Source organism: Pseudonaja textilis, chromosome 1, assembly GCF_049901715.1.
Source record: "Pseudonaja textilis isolate UNSWEBS1 chromosome 1, rPseTex1.2, whole genome shotgun sequence".
Classification (NCBI taxonomy): domain Eukaryota; kingdom Metazoa; phylum Chordata; class Lepidosauria; order Squamata; family Elapidae; genus Pseudonaja; species Pseudonaja textilis.
Genome location: NC_141990.1, coordinates 286,810,973 through 286,834,264, shown reverse-complemented (window position 1 = coordinate 286,834,264; position 23,292 = coordinate 286,810,973). Strand labels below are relative to the sequence as shown.

Genomic DNA, 23,292 nt, shown 5'->3' with positions numbered 1-23,292 from the left:
CCGAGCTTCCTCCTCTCCTCTCACCTCCATAGGGGTGGCATAGAAACGGAGGGGGCGTAGGAGAGAAAGAAGCATCGGAGGTCGGGGTGTGTGTGTGTTTTAATGCGCTGGGAAAACAATAAGAGCAAACAATTGATCCAAACTCAAGGTTTATCGCACCAAACTTGATTGCAGGAAATACGACTTCAGCAACAGAGTGGTCAATGTCTGGAATACTCTACCTGATTCTGTCTTTTTTTCCCCAAACCCCCAAAACTTTAACCTTAGACTGTCTACTATTGACCTCACCCCTTTCCTAAGAGGTCTGTAGGGGGTGCGCATAAGCGCACGAACGTGCCTACCGTCCCTGTCGTTTCTTTTATGTATATATTTTTTATTTTTCTTATATGTATTCATGTATTCATAACTATGTTTTCACTTATACCTATTATGTTGTAAGCAATTGACAAATAAAAATAAATAAAAAATTAGATGCGCCGCTGCTCTCGGTGTTTGTTCCCCGAGTGCCGTTTGGTTGGGGCTTCTCCGTGGTGCAAGAACTCTGCTCCATTGAACCGACAGATCGCGCGGGAACCGCTTTCTCCCTGTCTTTTTCGGGCTGCTTAGCTGAATCGGGTGGTAGCACCTGGTCGACCTGAGCGGATCTCCGGGGTGGGGGTTGGGGCGTGCGGGGTGTGGGTGGTGGAAGCTAAGCTTAAAGTCTGGCGAGTCTCCACCATAACAGCTGCCGCGACCAAAAGAAGGGTGCAGGATAGCGTAGAAACTCTCTTGAAAGGCAGCCTGTGAGTGAGATACAGATAGTCCTCAACTTACGATCACAATTGAGCCCCAAATTTATGTTGCTAAGTGAGAAATTTGTTGGGTTTTGCCCCGTTTTATGACTTGACTTCCCACATACCTAAAGTGAATCACTGCAGTTGCTAAATTAATAAAAGTGAATCTGATTTCCCCATTGACTTTGCTTATCAGAAGGTCGTAAAACGTCACTTGACCCCACAACACTGCGACAGTCATAAATGTGAGTCAGTTGTCAAGCATCTGAATGTAAATCACGTGACCATGAGGAACGCTGTAATGATCGCAAGTCACTTTTTACAGTGCTGTTGTAACTTTGGATGGTCACTATTAGGACAAGAAAATGATTTTCTGATACCAGTTCTGTTTCAAGACTCCCACACCCCTAAAAGCAAAATTGCATGGCCATCTAGTTGACTTTCACATGCATTATTCTTTGGCTAACAGGAATGTAAAGGTGACACGCATTGAAGCAAAATCCTTTTTTGCCTATAAGGCTTTTGTAAATATGATGCCCCCGATGGGTCCATCCTGAAGTACACGTTTTTCAAAGCTCTGTTACGTATATCATTTTTGTGGCTATAGATCACGTACGGGTTTTGACTCAAGCGAATTAAAGTAATACACATTCATTCATTCATTCATAAGCCCAGAGTTATTTTTTTTTACACAAAATCCAGTCCTTTGTGCACACTCTTCATTATTCTCCATAGGTTTGTCCTTGCTGTATCTCCATGCTCTCAGCTATGTATGGTTCCGCTAATCAGGAGTGTCTTGATCTCTGACGCTGCTCAGCTCTTTAGCTAGTTGACTGCAGCGGCGCTCAGCGGAAGAATATTGACTCCTCCGTGATGCCGTAATCAGGGAAGCGAAGTAAAGCAGGAAGCGGAAAAGGAAGTATGGCTCCATGGAAGTTATATTTCAACTTGTAGTTCGATTTTTAAGACATTTCGTCCCGGGAAACCAAGACACGGGGACGTGCTGGGATTTGTAGTTTCCTTCAGCAGCAATAACCTCTTGATATATCAAAGGCGAGGCTACACCTTGGAAAACATCATTCCCGTGATGCTTTTCGGAGGCAGCCTGCTCTCCCTGGCTACGGCGGTATCCGAGAGCCGGGGACCCAACCGAGTCGTTCCGCCGGGAAAAGGGCGGATTCGCTATTGAACATGGACCGCCACCCCGCATGATCGGAGACTTGGCCGGTTCACTCGTTCTCGTTTCTCGTGGTCTGGCCTGCTTTTTCGAGGGTATCTGGGTCCGCTTGTTTCTTTTGGGGGCGTCATTACTTTCTAGGTTGGAGGGGTACCGCTTCCTCCCATCAGTTTAGGGTAGAGAATGTAAAAGGTGCCTCTGGCTGGTCTGGATTCCGGGAGGGAAGTCGCCGCTGTAATTCGCGTAGGTGGAGAACACACACACACACACATTCTCTCTCTCTCTCTCTCTCTCATTTAAGCTTGGGACAGTCAGAGGAGAAAAGGGAAAAACGCAGGCAAATGCAATTTTGTCCCCCTCCTCTCCCATGCTGTTAAAATATTAAGATTATAGTTGAGGGTGAAGATGAAAGAAAACGTGGGCCTTCCTTCCAAAATCCTAACGAGGAGAAGGTGAATGGATTAAACGTCAGGAATAAATCCAGTACAAATTTATTTGCAGCTGTGTTTTGCCTCAAGCGAATTAAAGTAATGCACATTCATTCCTTCATAAGCCCAAAGTTAATTGATATTTAGAGTGAAATATTCCCTGGATGTAACTTTTTTGGTCCAATTCATCACACACATAGACAAGTGTACATGTATGAAATCTAGTTGAACTGCTGCAAAGGTATAGGTGTAAAGTTACCTCAGAACAGTACATAAGTCAATTTTTCATGTGAGGGCAATTGGCTCCAGATAAGTGACTAAATCTGCAATAAAACAACCCCTTTAAAATTGGAGTGCTAATTTGTTCTACACTTATTTACTTACTTAGCAGATGGTATTCAGAAAATGTATTTGTTAGTAACAACTCTTATGCTACAAATCCAGTGAATCTTTTAAAACTAATGAGGGAAACGTGTGGCACCAATTTAATAGCTATGTTCATTTCAGTTGAACTATGTTTCATTAAATATTTATTTAAAAGGGAATATGAAAGTATTCTGAGAAATATAATTTTGATAGTTTTGACTTTGGTTTTTATCTTGGTACGAGAGCTGACATCCTATGGGGAGACTGTATTGGGATACCTTTGGCAACTGGTATTTCATGTGTGGGAATAGAAGTTCTGTAAAGCTCAGTGGCTAAGACACTGAGCTTGTCGGTCAGAAAGGTCAGCAGTTTGGTGGTTCTAATCCCTAGCACTGCATAATGATTACTTGTCTGTTACTTGTCCCAGCTTCTGCCAACCTAGTAGTTCAAAAGCATGTAAAAATGCAAGTAGAAAAATAGGGACCACTTTGGTGGGAAGGTAACAGCATTCTGTGTGCCTTCGGCTTTTAGTCATGCCGGCCACATGACCACAGAGACGTCTTTGGACAGCACTGGTTCTTCGGCTTTGTAACAGAGATAAGCACTGCCCCCTAGAGCCGGAAACAACTAGCACGTATGTGCGAGGGGAACCTTTACCTTTACCTACATGTGTAGATATGTAAAATATTGTTCAGGATGTATTGACAAGTGATACATCAAAATGGCAATGGAGCAATGTCAGTAGAATAGGATAGGAGCAATGTCAATCGAAAGATATTCTGTCACTTTTTTCTTAGATCTGCCTCATAGTATGTTATTCATAGGTACTAGTTAGATTGATACTTTTGTTTCAGTGGCTATGCATTATAGTTTTGAGAATATCCAGCATACAGGTCCTTTTCTTCTCTCTTTAATTTGGCTATAGTAAATAATGCTGTACTCTAGATATGTACATTGCAATTGCAGTCGAAAAGATAATTTTTATTTTGCAGATGAACAAGGTGAAGGTTGATGAAGAAGAATATTGGAACAGTTCCAAATGTAAGGCCTTTACTTTTGACGATGAAGACGATGAACTACTTCAGGTATAGTTTTTCTCATGAAAAAATGGTCAAAGAGCCTTACAATTCAGGCAAAAGCATTTTCATGCTTTTGCCAGAATTTTTGCAGAACGTAGAAATCTGCATACAGAATTAGTATTTGTATTTTATATTTGCTTTAAAGAAATTTAGGGATAACTTTGCAGATTTTGATATAAATTGGAAGCTTGTTTGGATGTGTATAATTTTTGCAATACATGATGCAGAACTGAATTTCCTTTCTTTGTTAAAAAGTAGTTTTTATTATGATTTTTATATATATATTATAAATATATATCTGACAAAAGAGAATATGTGCATGAAAATGCATTTGTTTTTCCATAGTTTTAGATTTCTATTCCACATGAAAGTATTTTTCTGTGAATATGTACAGCAAACCCATTATTTACTGGATCTGATTTGAGGGATTTCAAATGCAACAGACAAATCCATTTGCCATTTTGCACAAAATGGGCATTTAGGTCTAACAGATGCATTTCTATAAGTTCACTGAAATGTTTGCAGATGAGAATGTAAGCATGAATGAACCTTTAAAAAGATGTGATGCATGCAGAATACATTCTGATTTGGTGTCTCAACAGAGTGACAAAAGTTAGTGTTTCCTGGTGTGTATGATTGAGGAAGGGCTAAAGCTATTGAACTGAAAAGTTACGGAGTTTATGGATATTATATAGGAAAGAATCTGGTTTACATATGATAGCAACTCTTTAATGAAGATGGCTGGGACAGCATTGAGCCCATGAAGTATTTTCAAATAGTTCTGTTCCATCTCAGGAGATAGCGCTTGATTCTTCTTCAGTAAGGAGGCATCTTTAAAATCTGGTCTCCTAGGAAACTACCTTTGCTAAGACTTTCCTCTTCAGAAAAGTGAGGATTATGTGCTATAACATATTATTTTTAACTGCCAATGATGGAGGAGGATCCTGGTTGGGAATCTAATAACAGGGCCACCAGTTTAAAAATGTATCAACCCTGCAACAAAGTATAATCCTGTTCCAGTTCTACCAGTCCTAATTCTAATTTAGTAAGGCTGTGCAAATTTTGCAAATGATTCAGAAGAAGTGCTTCAGAGTGCATTGGCTGCAGGACCATTGAAAGCAGCCTGATATAAGGAAAGGAAAGGAGTGGTTATTCTATAGAAGGAAAACATTGTGGTCTTTATTCAACTTAATCATGGGAAACTGGAAGAAATGCTCAGGTTTCAGGTTTAATAAGAATTTATAATAGTGCACATTTCAAGAAATTTAGAAGTACTGATCTAACCTATGGAGTTATGACAGAACTAATATTTGTTTCGTTGAGAAGAATGGTTGTAGCCCAAGTCAATAGGGATTGCATATCTAAGAAAATCTGGGGTTTGTCTAAAGAGATGAACTATCTTACAGTGGTCCCACACAATAGAAAATATAGCAGTTCCACTAAATGCTCCAACTCTAATCAGAACACAAAGTATAATAATCCAGACTTCATCCTAACATTGTTTTTATTCCTAGTTGAAAGAATCCAGGAGAACAGTCAAAAACCTTCCAGATATTATAGATGATGATGATGATGACGACCTTGAGAAGTTCAGCTGGAGTGGGGAACGTGTGGGCAGTAAGTGCAGTAATACTTCGTTTGATTTAAGGAAATTCCTTTGAAAGCATAAGTCTATGTACCTTGATTGATGCTGCAGCTATCAATCAGAATTACTAAATGTATTCCTAAATGTATTTTGGAAAAGATCCATGTCTAAAATTTGGGTGGTGACAGAGTCTAATGGCTTCATTCATTTTCCTGTGCCCAAATTTCCTTTTTTAATAAGAAAAATTAATAAAGGCAAGAAATTGAAAGTATACAATAGTCTCTCCAGTAACTTCAAAGTAAATCCTTTATGTATTTTATAATCAAAGAACTGCGATATCTGTTAATGCTATATCAATGTCTGTAAGTTCTTAAGAATACCTTAAATTGGTATTGACAGATTTGAAATGGATTTATCAAAAATTGTATTTTGAGTTTATTGAATTCCACAAATAATATAGTGAATATCAGCTTTTCTTAGTTTGAGGTATAACAATATTGAGGGCTAATTGACTCATATGAGCTGGTCTTGAGAATTACTGGCATCCTTTTGGAATATCATTTAAAGATTAATAAGTAATTAATGAGAAAACCCATAAATGTCAACGATGTTAATATAATACTACATTATGTCTCAAGATTTTGCAATCTTGATTGTAAAAAAGATTGTAATAAATGTTTATGTATTAAATAAATTTATATAGCCACCCATCTCATATATAAGTGACTCTAGGTGGCTTACAAAATTTAACAAAGCCACTATATAATAAAACTATTTTTTTTAAAAACCACCCTATCCTCTATGGCAGCAATAACACAAATCAAATCAGCCACTTGATCGGCTCCATCTCCATTCGTGGTCTCTACACCCACTGATAAAGCCATGTTTTGAAATACTAACCTACAAAAGACCTAAAAGAGAAAAACAGAAGAAAAAAATAGAAAAAAAAATAAGTCCAAATACAAAATATCTAAAATTATATATTTAACATTTTGAAATCACTACCTTATAAAAATACCTTATAAAACTATGTTATCAAGCAGAAAAGAATTAAAACATCTAAAAATATTATTCTACTGTTGTAAATTATCATGATACCTGAACTAAGCATATTGTTTATTTTTTGTTTAGTTGAAAATTTGCCATTTCCAAAATAAATAAAACAAATAAATAAATAAAATAAAAATAAATAAAGTAATAAATTTCCAAGACAAATTAATTAATATTTTTCTTTGCTAAAGAATTATACCGTTTTTCTCTCTCTCTCTCCCCGCTCCCTCCCCGCCTCTATCTTTTTATAGGCATTTCATGGTCAATCAAAGAGACTGCCTCCAGCAGCAGTAGCAGCAGTACCTCTGAAGGGAGGGATCTGAGTCAGCCAAAGGGCTCTTCCTATGCAGCTATACCCAAGCAATCCTCTTCCTACTCACTGAGCAGCTTTTTTAAAGGTAGAGTATTGATTACGGGGGAGTTTGTTCAACAGAGCTATCCTCAGAATTGAATGTTTCAGCTTGCCTGATCAAAATATTTCTTTCTCTGGCTCTTCACCAACTTGTGATTGGCAGAGTGTTAGAGAAGTTGTTTTTCAATTTTTATAGCAAGTCTGTGCAAGGTAACATTTGTTATGCACTCTATACACTTATTACCTAGTATCTTATTGTGAAAAAAGTCACTGCTTTTATGCTTTTTTATATTTTTATTTGAAATACAATGTTTTCCTTCTCTTTATATTTCCAGTTAAATTAACAACTTTGGCAACAGGATAAATGGAGAATAGGCAAAGGTTGGTCCTTGAGAAAAGGGGAAAAATCTGTCCAGTTTTCAGCAGTTGTTCAACATGGTTAAATGAGATGTTCATAGAAGTTGTGCGATTATACATCTTAATACATGATGTTTGGCATTTTTTAAATAGTTATTGGCTGAATAAGCTTCTAGTTAGATGAAATAATGACTTCATTTCTGTCTTTCGTATTTGTGCTTCTAGGAAGAAATAAGCATGGGAGTTTTCAGTCACTTTCAGATGGTAAGAAGATTGGATTTTGTCTTAAGCTTGCTAAAAGGAAGGTTGCTATATATATCCTCTCTAGCCTTTCCTTGCAATCCTTGTCCTTTCATTTCATTCCGAGTTTACTCTCCAAAAAAAAGCTCTCAAGAAATTACTGGAGACAAAGTGACCTCTATTGAGTTCAGGATGTAGTCAGGTCCCTGCCATTAGGAAGAGAAAGAAAGCCAGGATATAGCAGCTAGAAGTTGCAGCCCCCGTTCCATGCTGAGTCTGGAGAACAGGAGTAGGGCTGCCTCTGCACAGAGGAGTATGTATTTCTTTCTATAGAGCAGGCTTGCAGCCCACTCCTTGTACCATATCCAAATGAAGCAACCAAGTGTTCAAGTGTCATCACAAAGCAGATTCAACTGTTTGTGGAGATTCTCAGTCATCCATGTCAGGGTTGTCCCAAAGGTATCCCAAAGATCCAACTGCCTCTTGAAAAAAAGCACCTTTGGGACATTCATGTGTTCGTTTGTTTATTATATTAATTTATATAGTTTTCCATCTTGTCAGTTGCATCTCTGGGTGGTTAACAGGAGATTAAAAACCAACAGAATGAGATAGAACAAGAAGATAATAGAAGAAATTTTAATCAAATCCATGTAACAACAGTCATCCCCAAAAATCACATTGAATGCTCACCCAATCTCCAGACCCCATGCCAGAAGCTATTTATTTATTTAATTTATTTTCAGCCATTTTATTTCAAAATGACTAAGGGTAGCTTATAGCATAAATTCCAGGTCTTCAAAGATTTTTGAAACATCTGTTGGGAAGAAGGATGAATTGGCATTTGAAAGTTTCAGTAATTTAATTTCAGTATTTTAAAGCATACATCCTAATAGTTAAGACAAGAATCAGGATAGTATTTGAACTCTGGCAGATAATAACCTTGAAATTGCCATTGTTTGCTTTGTTTGGTTTTTGTGTGTGTTCAGACTCTTAATTTAATTGATCTTGTTTGTTGCTTTAACTGGCATTATTGTTACTTTGGTGCTGAATCAGACTTAGTGACAATGAGCCATAGAAAGGGCAAAAAGCATAGAAAGATGAGAACTTAATTCAGAAAGTTTGCTCTTCCTTTTTCTGTTCTTCCTTTTTCAGCTCTTACAGACACAGGATTTAAAAATTATGCCCCAGAATTACGCAGACCAAAAGGAGATTATAAGGTTAGTATATATATTGGAATCTGAAGGAAGGAGAACTTTAAATAGTTTAGAATCAGATGACAAAATCTTATCCTGAATGTAAAAGCTCACGTCATCTCTTTTTGCCCAAGGACACTTAAACAACTATGCATACGCTATGCGTATAATTGGGCTATAAGTCTAGGCAAGGAAATTGGTAGCTTCTGAAACAGTAACTATAGCATGGTTTGCTAACGGTGTTTTCTCAGGCAAATATATTGCTTTAGCAGCATGTTCCAAATTTTAAAAGAGATTAAAAGAGTTTTTTTCTTAATTAATGTTTGAAAAGAAAAGAGATTAGATCATGGAAACCTTTAGTTGTCATCTGGCTCAAACTATTCCTTGATGCAGGATCAGCTAAAATCAGTGGCTATGTAAGACAGCTATCAAATCTCCCCTGTAGCTTCTCATTTGCAGGCAAAACATGCCCAAGCGCTCTCAGTGATTAAACTAGTGACAAATTAAAAACATGGGTTCCAACCCAAGATTCCTATCCTGCCATTATGTTGTATTCCTAGATTATTTTTTCAGGTTTCCAAGCCCCCTGAGAGTTGCCTGGTAGGGTGCCTGAAATGTTATTTGCCTCTCCCCCCATATCTCTTAGTCACAAATCATAATTGGATGTTTCAAAGCACATAGGGCATTATCTGTGGTTTTTGTTTTCTTTTTACTCTTTCAGGATTACAATTCTGATTGGAGCCCTAACGATACAGTAAAACGGCTACAGAGAGGCAAGGTAGGAAGTGGAAACAGGATGAGCTTTCTGAAAGCTCATCTTATGTTTCAAAAAATTTAGAAGCTACAGTTAATTCTCAACCTACAGCCATTCATTCAGCAACCATTCAGAATTACAATGGGGCTCTAAACGGATGGTAGTTATGACCGGTTTCCAGAGTTCTAAGTGTACCAACCTCCTGCAGTCATGTGATTGTGATCTAAATGCTTGGCAATTGGCTTGCACTTGCAGCCACTTGCAGAAGGCCAACAATAACAATATAGCGATTTGCAAACATTTCTGCCGGCATCCCCAGAAAGTCAATGGGGAAACAGGCAGGGAACATTGCAAGTTGTTGTTGGTATATCTCACCCATTTGCATGTCTCTTGTGTGCCTCCTTGTATCCTCACACACCTCCCCAACCTTCATCATGCCTCCCCTGCACACCCTTTCCAATCCTTGCCTCATTGTGAACCCTGGCACACCCTCTCTGAGCCTTGGTGCTCCTCCCTTGCACTATTGTGCACCCTCTCCAATATTCACTATGTCTTTCGTGCACTCCCGCAAACTTTCAGAGCCTTGCTATGCCTTCCATGCATCTCCATCCACCCCCTCAGGTCCTCCCCCATCTTGCAGCAGTCATTTGTCTGCCTGCTGGCCTGCTTGAATGCCACCTGAAACTTGCAAGTTCCTGCTTGCTTTCCCAATGACTTGGTTGTGGAAAGCCAGCAGAAAGTTGCCTTATCAGGTATGGAATTCAATTAACAACAGCAACCAGGATTATTCCTACTTTTGAACCTATTCATTTTTAACTATATCTATCTACCTTATCTATCTGGAAGGGTTTCTCACACTATTTTTGCATAATCACATGGCAATATGGTTATTAGTAGTTTCCTTTTCTGCTGGAAAGACACATTTGATATCTTACTGTGCAAAGGGAAGGGAAGCCACAGGAAGACCAATGAAAAATTATGCAAGGACAAACTAGTTCTATTGCCAGAATCTATTTTATATTATAACTATATCTTATGTTCTGCCAACTTCGGAGCGGGAAAAAAAAATCCATCAGTTTGGTTTAAATTCTTGAGAACTCTCCATTGATGGCCAGGAGGAAAACAAGCTATCTTTAGAAGACAAAGAGATGATCCACAATTAGTTTTCCTTTTCCTTGGGGAATTAGGAAATAAATGAAATTACTTGAGGAAGGATTATCAGGGAGATATAAGTGGAACCTCTAATTCTTATGGATCCTCAGAGTTATGACTGAGGTGCTTCCTGAACACTTGGCTGGTGTAGTTAACTTTAAAAGATTTCAAGGTTTTCTTGAAAATGCTAGTAAGAGGATTCTACTATAGGCGCTTGATGATGTAAACCCAGAGGTATAATACTAAATGACAAACTGTTTTTCTCAGTGGCTGAGGTTTCTGGGGCTTGTAATTAGGCTAAAGCTGTCTCCCTGAAAGCAATCACTTCCACTGGTTGTCTCTGTTATAGATTCACTGGATTTATAACTACTATACACTAGCCAGGTATAGTAGTTATAGGTCTTTCCAATATTGTTTTTGTTTATGAATCTCACTCTAGGTGTGTTCCTTGGAAAGGTTCCATTCCTTGCAGGACAAATTACTGCTACTGGATGAAGCTGTTGCATTGCATGATGGGAATGTTATTACAGCTGTAAGTCCTGCTCCAATGTATAGTAGAGGGGGATGGGAATGGCAGTTCAGTTTGACCCATTTAATTTCTATTTCTGTATATGAGAACATGGTTATTTTTCTATTTTTTTCATAAATTATTCCCCTAAATTGCTGGGATCTTCTATATGAGGCAATTGACCTTTTTTTTTTTTTTTTTTTGCTGCTGCTGCTGCTGCTGCTACAAAATATTTTGGAACACATTGGTCCAGCTACTCTTGCCACCAAGAAATGAAAAGTGAATTAATATTATAAGATCCCTTAAATATTTTTAATTTTTTTAAATGTTCAAAAATCCAATGATCATGCAAACAGGGGCCACCAATGTATTTTTTTTTCCAAACTAGTGAACACTTTTGAAATTTAGGGAGGATGTTTCCCACACTTTTACAAAATAGTTGCCAATGGGCATATATGACCAGTCATAAACAGGGAGAACTACAGCCACTCCTTATTTAGCAATTACTTTGGTTAGCAATCATTTGCAAATATGACAGTAATTAATAATAAATCATTTTCAAATTTCATAAATGCTCACATTTACACAATTTCCCTGCCTGACAACAAGAGAATTGAGTGTGAAATTGATTAATATCAAGTCAGTTTCGGGCAGCAGTGCAAGTTGATGGGAGGGTTCTAATAGCTAATTAACTGCATGCTGCCCAGTATTGCTGCTTGAGATAGGCAGCCAAATAAATTCGATCAATCAATCAATAAGGTCACTGAGGCTGAGGCTGTTAACTTGCTATTATGGATAGCACTTTTTAGGGACATCTCCACTGCAGAGAAGAGCAGCTCGGGAAGAGATAACTTATTTAAGCAATCTTTCTGCCCTTCAAGGAGGCAAAAAAAAAAAAAAGAGGTGGGAGGGAAAGCAGACCAGGCACAGGACGTTGCATAAGAGAACTTTTATCGGAATGAGATGGCAGCACCGAGTGGTCTTTGCAGTCACAGATCTCTCCCTTTCCGTCCCTCTCCCTCTCTCTGTCTCAGTCACATGTTCCCTTGGAGACCATTTCACTTAATGACCAAGTCATTAGATCAGAATACAGTTACCAGACAAGAAATGAGTGTATGTGCTCCCCATTACATTTTTCCAGTTTTTGATTGCCTCCCTATCCAAGGAGCATTAAAGCTTCTTTGTTCCACACAGGCAAATGGTTGTTGTTAAAGATGGACCCAGAAGGACAAACTTGATCCTTTAGAGGAGTGTGCAGTCCTGTCTAGAAGTTATCTAGAAGATAACTCATCAATACATGAGTTATCCCCCGATAGCACCAATGTTTGCCTGGACTGAGCTTAATATTTTTTGCCCCTTGTTGAATAACATCGCCAGAGACCAATTCATCACTCTCACTGCCTACTTGGATCTGATGAAAATAGAAATAAATTTGTCATCATACTGATTATGATTTTGCTCTAAATCTATAAAGATCTGGCTTAGCAGTTGTACAAATAAAGGCAAGATATCAATCAATTGTGGATAAATGGACGGTATAATGGACCCTGGTTCTATCTGTTTTCCTGCAGATACTCATTTTTCTGAAAAGAACCTTAAGGAAAGGTATGTAACGTCCAGGATTTCCAAATGGATTTATAAATGTATCTGTATAAAGTATGTATAGCCTCACACAAGTCAAGCTGACAGATCCCCTGTGTTTTTCAAGACAGCCATTTTAGGCAGTATAAATTGATTTTATAATCTCATGAATTAAATTGAAATTTCTTTATATACAGTGGAGAAAACATCATTGCTGCAGAGTATGGTTGTAATTGGATCTACTGAGCATAGAAACCACTTCCTATTCATCAGTGTAGATAAGTTTTTTCAAAGGTAGGAACCTTAAGATGTGTGGACATCAAATCCCAGAATCCTCCAGCCTGCATGCTGGCTGAAGAATTCTGGGAGTCGAAATCCACACATCTTAAATTTGCCAAGATTGAAAAACACTGCCATAAATACTATCATGCTACATATTACGTTCTATAAAGAGCATCCTTTTTGGTGGCAGATTCAAATTTTACCATTTTTGTAATCATATGTGGCTAGCTGAAGTGTGTCAGATTTTCTTTCTTGTTAGAACTTTTGCTGTGCGTAAACTATCTTTTCCATCACATATAAAATAAGGCTATCCTCTTTCAGCTTGTCAGCTATTGAAATAATACTTTGGACAACACAGCTGAACAGGGAATGAATTTAGCCTTGAACTAGCAGACTGAACCACAGTGTTGTTTTGAGCTAAATTTAATTTTTTATTCCAGTATTGAATCACATGCTAACCCTCTTTCTTTTGACTGATTAACTGTTACATTGCAGCATTCCCTTTTAATGAGAGGATCATACCGGTCAGATTTTACATATTTTAGCCCTATGCCACAAATACAACAACAAAGCTGGAATTTCTAAGAGACTCCCTTATAAGCCACCATTCTGTTGCCTCCATCCCATTAATTAGCTAAAGGCAAGGCACTGACGTGCAGTATACTGGCATAGCTAAGGTGATCCTTTCATTTCTTCTAGTTAGTTGACCATATAGTAAGCTGACTTGTCCCAATCTTGTGCCCTCCAGGTGTATAGGACTACCCTTCCCATCCTCTCTTTCCAGGATGGCCAACAGATGTAAAATACTTAAGCAAAAGAAAGAGTGAGGGGATTACTCAGGCCTGATCTTGTTAGACAAGCACTTCTTCTCTTTACAACTAGAGATCCTGTTCAGAGAGCTGGAGATGCGGCAAGTTGCTTTGCGCCATTTAATACATTTTCTCAAGGAGACTGGAGACCAAAAACTTCTCCTAGACCTGTTGAGGTAAAAGCCCTTGTGAGCATACAGCCAAAACTGACGTCTGATCAGGAAGTTGAACAGGTCTGATACATGGTTTTTTTCCTTTCTAGATTCCTGGGCAGGACTGAGGAAGTTGCAGTGAGTATCCCATGTTGCCTAGACTCCTTTTTTTTAGTGGGAGGAAACAATAATATGCTGAGAAATTGAAGGCAAGCCACACAGTACTAACTCTCAGTTAGGAAAAATGGAAATTATATTCCTAATCCCTCTGGAGTAGGTAGGGCCAGGGCTACCCAGCCTTGATTGAATATTTAATCTGCTCTCCTTGTCTTGTTTCCACCATCTCCAGCTGACCCAATACCATGAACATTTGACTATCTCCGATGCTGAGAAAACAAAGGAGTTTCTGAAAACTTGCATTGGGTAAGTGAAAGTTATGGAGAAATAAACTGAGAATAAGCCTTAAAGTACTTGTGGCTTTAATGGGAAGGAAGCCTTACTGTTCCTCAGAAAGTAAAAACAACGGAAAGCTGCAAGGAAGAGGCTTTTCTTTGAGGAGGAGAAAGTACAAATAAGGAAAATAGCATCATCTATATTCCACTAAAATGCTTTCCCTGGCTTTTAACTGTGTGAAATGGTGCATCACATGACAACAGTTTTTGAACCAAGGTACCTCAAATGAGCTAACTTACAGGACGTGTCCAAAATCTGGTACCTATGACTCCTGGGGGATTGAAATTTGGGGAGTTGTGGCTGTTTCAGTCCTCCTGGCTGCTGCTGGGCTGCTGATGTGATCGTGTGATCTTCATTTTTCATTTCTGTGACAGTTTCCCAGCCTGTCTTGCAATCCCTTAGTCCCTCCCCCACTTAACAGCAGCCATTAAATAACAGAGTAGGGGGGAGGAGAGAGAGAGCAGATTTCAGATGATCCCAGCCAACTTCCCACAAGGAAATTCAAAGGGGAAACTGGAAAGAAATTGGAAGTTGCTCCTGTTCCCACTGCTTTTTTGCCCCTTGGTCATTCTGTTTCTCTGTTAAGGAAGTATGTCTGAAACAAGATGGGGTTGTCTAGTAGTTACAGAGTTATGCATTGTATAGAGAAAATAGATTTTGGAGATGTTTTTCCCTATAGTTGTAATAAGGCCATACCAGCAAATTTAGGACCAACAAAAAGACTGTTTTGGTTAGAAAACAGTTCAAACTGTAGGAGCAGAAATGACTGCCTCAAATGTTTTGCTAATCAACACATGAAATTTTTTTTAAAGAAAAATAGACAAATTAATAAAGAATAACACTGTCAATAGTTGCTACACTACCTGAACATTACTAAGTTCAAATGCATTGTAATGTCCAGTTATTGGTTGCTTGAGGGCCTGCTTGTATGAGCTTTTCATAAACATCTAGCTGATCAAGTAGAATATGTGACATGCCTTTTATTTGGGCCCACATAGCTTTTTCTGTATTCAGTGAATAGCTTGTAAAGTTCATTAGGCCAGAATTATTCTTTTTTAATTGAACTTGTGGCATAGCCAATTGGAGAAGACTGCCTCACTGCACTTGCTTTTGAATAAATATAGTTGTATTTTATACAAAGGAAGAATGCAAAAGTGAACTCCTCTCACTTCTCCAATCTAGGTTGCCCTTTTCATCAGAGGATGCTGCTCATGTTCAGGATCATTATACACTCTTGGAGAGACAGATCATCATTGAGGTGAGGTCCCACTCTGCCACTGGTTACATGGCAGTGACAGTTATTCCAGACTTCTTGGCTTTGACCTTGTTATAATACCAAGCTTTTTTTGCGGACTAAAAAGAAAAGGAGACAGGGCCAAAATATTACATCTTTTCCTCCCCCATTTCTGGATTAGAGGGTTAAGGAGAAAAATAGGTGCCATAAACCTTGTAGACATGGAACAAAAGAAAGACAGCTAAACCCCAAGGGTAGAAAAAGTTGCCCATGCCTGCCATAATGAAAGCCATCATGGCAGATGCTGGGTGATTGTTTCAGAAGTCCTTAGAGAAGGCATAACTTTTCCTGGGCTTGCATGATTATTGTCATGTAATTTCAGAAAAATAAAGGATTTTTCTGAGATACAGATATTACTAATATAATCTTTATCCTATTCCTCCTCCTTGAAATTCATTTGGGCTTCGAGTAGATTAAGCTAACTGGTAACAACTAGGAAAAATTCATGAAAACCACAATTCTGCCCAAACTTTCTTAGGCAAGAACACTTCTGAACATAGGCTTATATCTCTGGAAAATAAATATGGAAAGGATTACAACCCACTTGCTGGGATTTAATCCCAATTGTCTTTGAAGCTTAAAAAAATGTTTTGATGTCACACCAGATCTCTTTATTCCTATGCAATTCATTTTTTGTTCTGATTTTTTTCCAGGCAAATGACAAACATTTAGAGTCATCTGGGCAGACGGAAATCTTTCGAAAATACCCTAGAAAAGCTTCCATTCTAAACATGCCATTAGTCACCACACTTTTCTACTCTTGCTTCTACCATTACACAGAAACTGAGGTTAGCAGTGGGGATCTCTAATCGGTGAAGCTGGTGTCTTTTCAGAATAAAGGAGAAGCCATATATCACCGTGTGCAAGTGGGCATCTGAAATGTTGTATGTTAGACAATGGACTCTTCAGATACTGCAAAGTTTTTAAAAATAATGAACGTAAAAATACTATTATCCTTAGTTCGGTTAGTTTAGATAAGGCTTCCTTGGATGTTAAATCTTGGAGTATTTTAAGCCTAATATGTAATATATATTTAAAATAGTTTATATATAAAATAGTTTTATTCATGTTTGGGGTGAAAATTCTAAAATGTTACGTAAATTTTACATATATTGCTTGTTACCAATTTTTTTTTCTTGGTTAAAAGATTTTGATAAAAATTGCAATGTCTCTTTTCCAGGGAACATTCAGTAGTCCAGCAAACTTGAAGAAAACTTTCAAGGTAAGGAAGCTGTTATTTTTCCAAGTATACATCTCTATCTTCTAGAAGAGACCAACAATCCTAGAAATGTATGCAGAGAATATGTATTATGGAATGAAGGCATTCAAGGGATTGTGCTGCTAAAACCATGAAGTGTGACAAGACTTGGTTAAAGTAGCTTAATTGGACAATGTTCATCTTAAGAGACTCACAGCCATAATATTCTGCCACCAGAAATGAGCTTAAATCTGTTCATTTGCTCTTTTTTTTTAATGCACTGCACAGGGTATCTATGAGTTTGGGATTACATTCAGCTTGGCCTGATGTTGGATGGATTTTTTTCTTTTTGCACTAGCTCAGGGCTACAGATTGTATTTATAGACAACAAGACCCATGCCATGCAATTGAGCTTTCATTACAAGAATCTCAGCAACCAATGGATTTAATTATCTTTATTTTCAATTTCAGTTTCCTCCAAGAGGTTAGGGCAACATATAAAGTACTCTCTCCTCTAGTTCTTCCTCAAAACAGCTTAGGAAGGATGGGCTGACAGAGAATGATTGACCTCAAATCATCCAGTAAGCTTTCTGTAAATAAGGATGGATATGAACTAGGTTTTCTGAAACCTAATCTATCCCTTTAACTATTACTTCACACTGGATCACAATCTAGCTCTCAAGCCATTTCTAGGATTTCCATTTTTTTTTTTACCTTACAGATTCCAGATAAACAATATGTGCTAACAGCTCTGGCTGCTCGTGCCAAACTCCGAGCTTGGCATGATGTGGATGCTTTGTTCACAACAAAGGTGAGACCCTACTGATTTTTATTGAATCATATATGGTGCTTGGCATGATTACTCTTTATGCTGGTGATGTGCTTATCTATTTGTCCTTATACAATGCATAATGCATTAGTTCATTTATAGGAAAATGCTTGTTCCAATTATTTTCTTTGAATTTTGGGATATCTACAGGTAAGGTATGTCAGAAAAGGACAGCAGCTTTGTCCAATGCATCTTCCTTTAGAACATATGCAACAAATGCAACATATGCAACAAATGAAGGAGATACCCAAGAATAACTATTGCCTCTCCTAAGAGATGTTTAGCACTCCATCCTCAGGCAGTCACAAGGTCTGGTGCTATTTTCTTTTTCTCAATTTGTGATTTCAGAATTGGTTAGGCTATACCAAAAAAAGAGCTCCTATTGGTTTCCATCGAGTGGTGGAGATATTGCAGCGGAACAACGCCCCGGTACAGGTAAGTGAGCAAGCTGTCTAGTAGTCTCTTTCTGGTATAGTCCACTGGTCAACAGACCATTGCCTCTATCATGAAAAGTCTTCATGTGTCTATTTCCCAAATAATTTTGTACACTGTTCATGAAAACTTTGGTATGCACTGTTCGTTTTTAATACACCTTCGATTATAGAGTGGACCGCATACCTTTTGAAAAGTAGTTGGTGAAGAAACATAAACTTACTTCAGGGTAAAACTGATGTGGAATTAAATGAGGGGATAAGCAAGGGATCATGAATATTCTGCTGATATTTCTTTGTCTTGTTCCTGTAGGTCCTGCAGGAGTACGTGCGTTTAATAGAAAATGTTGAGACTAAGCTGAATCTTGCTACGAAATACAAGTGCCATGATGTTGTTATAGATGTATGTTTTACATATTTTATGTGGAAAATTGTGGAACGGACAATTGATTCTTTAGTGAAAAATTCCTAAATTATTCTTGAACTACTTGGAGGAACTATCATTGGCAGTATACCATAGTTTGTATTTCAGAACTACTGCCTCTCTCAGAACTACTGCCCCTTATGTTATTAAAATTGCTTCTAGAATGTGCATGTTTAAAGAGATCCCAGAACAGCTAGTTGCACCTCTGAGTGCAGCTTTTGCATATCACTATCAGCATATTATGTTTGAGCCTACTGAACAAGATGTGGCTTCTATTACAAGTTTGAGCTCACTTATCAATCAATCAATCCATCAATGGTTGTATTCAAAGTAGCCTTCCCTACTTTATGAGTTCATTTCTTTATACTTCTTTTTTTAGTTTTTTAATGCTGTGTTAATCAGTTCCCACAACTTAAGAACTAAATTTTCACATCAGCAGAAGATTGCTGACATCTTGATGTATATTGATTCAGTAAAATGTAATAAATGCATAAAATCAACAGATTCCATAACATATTATTTAGGCAATACTATGCATGCCAGATTGATTTCTTCTGAGTATAAAGCAGAAGGTAAATTCATGTCATGTTGATAGCTAGTCAATCAATAAGAAGGTTCTTTGGAATTCCTTCTAAGTCAAGGAAAGGGCATTTGTAGAAGATTAGGAAAATTCTTTGCTGACCTTGTTTTAGTCTTCTTGCCTTTAAACAGATGCTTGCCCTTTTTTTAGCTATAATAACAGCCATGAAAACATGCCAATTTGATAATGTGCTAGATGGCAAGTTCACTGACTTCTAAGAGGCAGCGTCAGTTGTCTAAATTTGCCCATTTCCACCATTTTAGCCTAAAACCAGAAAGAAATATTGGCTTGAAAAGTATTAGATAAAGTTAGCCTTCTATTCTTAATCTTTCACTCTAGTTATCACACATTTAACTTAAATGAATAGAAAAGTGAATATTACGTGTAAACTCAATGAACTAGGTAACAGAATGTGCTGGCCACTTTTGCATCCAAAAATGTTGAGGAAAGTCCCAAAAGTCTGTGGAAATTCTCAGTCATCCTGGTCATGGTGGTCCCAAAGGTGCTTTTAAAAAAAAACCCCAGATCTTTGTTGTAGCAGTCCGTATCAGCCTCTGGAAGAAGCAGCAGGATTTCCAAATAGCTACTGAGAAGGAATGGGTGATGACTGTCTAGAAGATCACTGTGAGTTTGAGGATGTTGATAAAAGTAGTTCTTTTGTTTAATTGGCTTTTCTTTTGGGTATTTGCCAGACATACAGAGACTTGAAGGACCGTCAGCAACTGATGGCATACAGATGCAAAGTTGAACGGGGTTCTCCAGCAGAGGAGAAGATCGACAGTATCCTCAGTAACCCAGTAAGAAAGAACACCTTAAGTTACATGTACTTGCTAAGGCCCAGGGAAAAAGAGAATAACCCCCCCTGCTTCTAGAGAGCAACATGCCCACAGAAGGTCTCTGCTTCAATGGCTGTGCTGTCTAATTTAGCAAAAATACACTAGCTTCTGTGCTCCAAAGGAAGCTGTTGTGCCAGTGGTCAAAACCCAGATAGCTCTGCTTTCAGCCAATCAAGCTGAAGCACCTGCAAATATGGAGGATGGGAGAAGGGGGAGGACCTTGTTCAAGATCAGATGGATTGGCCTGTTGGAACCATGTCAGATTTTCATCTCAGAGAATTCTCATGGTGCTTTATATGGGTAGACCAGTGGCAAAACAAGGATCATCCCAAAATTCTTGCAGTTGAACTTTAGTTGTTCATATGCTCAGTAGCTTCTGACTCTTCATGTCCCGGTGTATGACAGTCAGTCAATAACTGCTCCTACTTGTGATGTCACGTCTTCTGCCAGACTCTTTTTCCCCTGCCTTCAATTTTTAAACGCATTGAGGGTTTGTTCTTGCATCATATGTCCAAAATATATAAGTTTTCTTTATGCTTCTTGTGATATATGTCTGTTTTTACAATTATCTTGAATTATTTATTTATTTGTTCATTTGTTTCTTCAACTTCTATAGCCACCCGTCTTGTGAATGACTGGGGTGGGGGGGCGTGTTTTACAATTCAGAACATATATTACAATTAAAGATTAAAAAAAACATTTTAAAACAATAAAACCAGTAAAACACATTAAAACCAGTCAAAAACAAAAACATTTTTTACTTCAAGTCCAAATTTTCAAATATATTCTACAGCAGCACAATTTACTTCACTCAACCTTTCTGCTTGTCTAGCCATATGATACATTTTGAAAAACCTTGGTCTTGATAATAGATTCTTGGATTTAGCTATTAAGGTAGAAGAATGCTTAGGGCCTTAGCATTGGGTCCATTCCTGCTGAGTTAAGGATCTCCTTTTAATCTTTCAACTGTTATGGTACTATTAAAGTAATCCAGGTAACTTGTTTACAAATAAAAGTATAACTAGTTGTACTTGAAATTAATGTATATAGCATTATTTACTTATCCATTCTGTTTAAACATAAAAGTAAAAGTCTGTTGGAGTTGGTTAGCTAATACATTCAAATGAATAAGTAGTGATTTTGTCTACTGTCCCAACTGGAGACATTTCCCAGTCACACCTCTCCAGGTGCAGGCTAAATGTCCTTGACTCCCAGAGAAAAGAATGTTATTGTGGCTATCTATCTCTGCCCCCTCTCCCATTTTCCCACAGCAGGCCTAGACACTAAATATGGCAGCCCTGAAGATCCAAAAAGAAAGATGGCTTCTAGGGCCGACAGATTTATGATTTTGTAGGTCCAGTTGGACAAAGTTGCAGTTGTACTGACTTTTTACGTAGTTCTTCAAAAAATGTGCAATATTTCTCACGAGCTGTTGTAGAAAAACAATTGCTTGCCAAATGGTCTCTATGACTTGATTTATGTATCATAATCAGTTAAGTTTACCTAACATTTTTTGTTTTGTTTTGTTTTTTGTTTTCCTAAATTTTGTTCTATTGTACTTTACTAATTTATTTGTTTCTTTTTGTTAGTTTTTATTTTTTATTTTTTTGTTTTAAATATGGTTTTACATTATGTAAGCCTCCTCGAGTCACCATGGGCGAATAGGCGGCAATATAAATTAAATTAATAAATAATAAATAAATAAATAACATGCTAAGCTGAAAGCAAAGAAAACCCACTGTCACTATCTGTTGTGTATCACCCAGATACTGAGTGGCATTCTGTAATGCAAAGATAAATGTGCTTTAGATTTGCAAGACTTTTTACTATACTCCATCAATCGGGCACAAATGACATGCAGCAAAATTAAACGCTTTTGATCTCAGAATCTGTTCCAAGTAGAGTTGAGAAACATTAGGAAATGAGAACACCTTATTGCTCTATCTCTGGACTCCTTTATTTCGTTGCATGTTTTCTTTGCCACTGTTGGTATCATTAGGTTAAGCAATTTTGTATCCATATCCTGATATTTACTCCTTTTCTTATTATTGATGCCAGTTGAGATCACACAAGAATTTTGAAGCCTTATAGATTATCAAAGTGAATGGGAAGATCAGTTGCTAGCCTTTTCAGAAGTCTTATTATTATCCTTTGTCTTATTTTTTTTCCTTCTGTTTATTTTACCATAAGTAGGAAGTATCATCCACCTGCTTTTGGATTTTAGTATGTAGAAAAATACCTTCAAAAGACCTATCAGCAGCTTAAATACTTCTCTTTGGGAAATGGATCTAATTAAATAATTTCTGAAGCCTGTTTTATGGGAAGATTGTTTATTCTACTTTATCTAACTGGTGAAAATGAAATAAAGCTGGTAATTTTGCTCCTTTTTAAAATATGTTTTCCTCTTTAAATCAATATTGCTGTGTGAGTTTAGGCCATGTCAGTGGATCATTTTGTTTCAGTAACCTTTTTCTGTTTTAACCATAAATAAAATCTTATCTATTTTTCATAAGTTGCTTATAGGTTCCTTTGCTTCTATTGGCTTTGATGACTAGATATTTGCTAATTATTTTCTGAACCTGGAGATGTGATTATATTTGATATTGACCACATCCAATTCTGCTTTTCTTTCAGCAGATCCGGTGGAAGAACTGAGAGACACTACATTATTTTGGAAGCACTTCATTTTGACCCAATGAGGTCAAAGAGAAAGATTGCCAAGCCAGTTCTGCACTGATTTCAATCCACTGTCAGCTTGCCTGTTGCTTCAAGATGCTGCCTCTGTGAAGCCTTCGCTAAAAGAGACCTCTTAGGCACTGAATTGGCCAAAAGAGACATTTAGCCAAGGAAGCACACATCTGACAAATTGAACTCCACAGTATAAACATATGAGGAATACAACATTATATAGACAAGGGAAGCATATTTGAGTCAAGAATTCCACTTCCTGATCATTGTTTAGTCATCTGAAATGATCAAGACAACTTTCCATAGGAAATAAAAATCTGTATAATAAATATGCTTTCCCTCATTTGAATCTAAGGGGCGAGACTGTTGTTCTTACGGATGTGAAAACTGTCCTGCACATTATTCTAGCCTCCATTACCAATTAACTAGGATAATTATTTGGGAAATGTTGCATAAGATTCTTAAGAATAAATCTACATACATCAAATGTTGGAGTATATAAATGCATGGCCCTTCAGCCAATGAAAACGTGAGTTCAGTTCTACATGGAAACTACCTGTCTTGAAGGGTGTACTGAACTAATCAAATTATATTTTCTCTCAAATTCCAAAGAAAATAATTGGAATTGCTGGTTATGCTTCAGGTTTGTTAGCAAATCTACATCCTCCTCCTAGGCTTCATGTTGTCTTTCCATGTTGTAAATAAAGCTTTACCTCCCTTA

General features: G+C 37.6%; 1 protein-coding gene across 6 annotated transcripts; it reads left to right on the top strand.

Moving 5' to 3' along the window:
• The first annotated feature begins 29 nt into the window (after nucleotides 1–29).
• Nucleotides 30–23,292, top strand: VIPAS39 (VPS33B interacting protein, apical-basolateral polarity regulator, spe-39 homolog). 6 transcript variants are annotated; one of them, XM_087922049.1, is made up of 21 exons: nucleotides 1,831–2,045; nucleotides 2,344–2,402; nucleotides 3,737–3,829; nucleotides 5,338–5,440; nucleotides 6,710–6,856; nucleotides 7,393–7,431; nucleotides 8,560–8,624; nucleotides 9,322–9,378; nucleotides 10,946–11,038; nucleotides 12,586–12,619; nucleotides 13,760–13,862; nucleotides 13,949–13,976; nucleotides 14,188–14,261; nucleotides 15,474–15,549; nucleotides 16,239–16,373; nucleotides 16,766–16,807; nucleotides 17,505–17,594; nucleotides 17,961–18,047; nucleotides 18,357–18,446; nucleotides 19,740–19,844; nucleotides 22,518–22,920. In XM_087922049.1, the coding sequence occupies exons 1-21, from the start codon at nucleotides 1,982–1,984 to the stop codon at nucleotides 22,536–22,538; spliced, it is 1,605 nt and encodes a 534-aa protein (XP_087778175.1). In that variant the 5' UTR covers nucleotides 1,831–1,981; the 3' UTR covers nucleotides 22,539–22,920. The 6 variants fall into 6 exon arrangements, with proteins under 6 accessions (XP_087778174.1, XP_087778173.1, XP_026568230.1 ...); XM_087922048.1 differs by lacking the exons at nucleotides 1,831–2,045; nucleotides 2,344–2,402 and adding an exon at nucleotides 30–80 and having other exon boundaries at nucleotides 22,518–23,292; XM_087922047.1 differs by lacking the exons at nucleotides 1,831–2,045; nucleotides 2,344–2,402 and adding an exon at nucleotides 1,630–1,692 and having other exon boundaries at nucleotides 22,518–23,292.

Coding starts and splice junctions, on each gene's coding strand:
- VIPAS39 (XM_087922049.1), top strand. CDS start 1,982: ATGATCGGAGACTTGGCCGGTTCACTCGTTCTCGTTTCTCGTGGTCTG. Junction 2,046..2,343: donor TCTGGCCTGCTTTTTCGAGG/GTATCTGGGTCC, acceptor TTAAGATTATAG/TTGAGGGTGAAGATGAAAGA. Junction 18,048..18,356: donor GGAACAACGCCCCGGTACAG/GTAAGTGAGCAA, acceptor TTGTTCCTGTAG/GTCCTGCAGGAGTACGTGCG.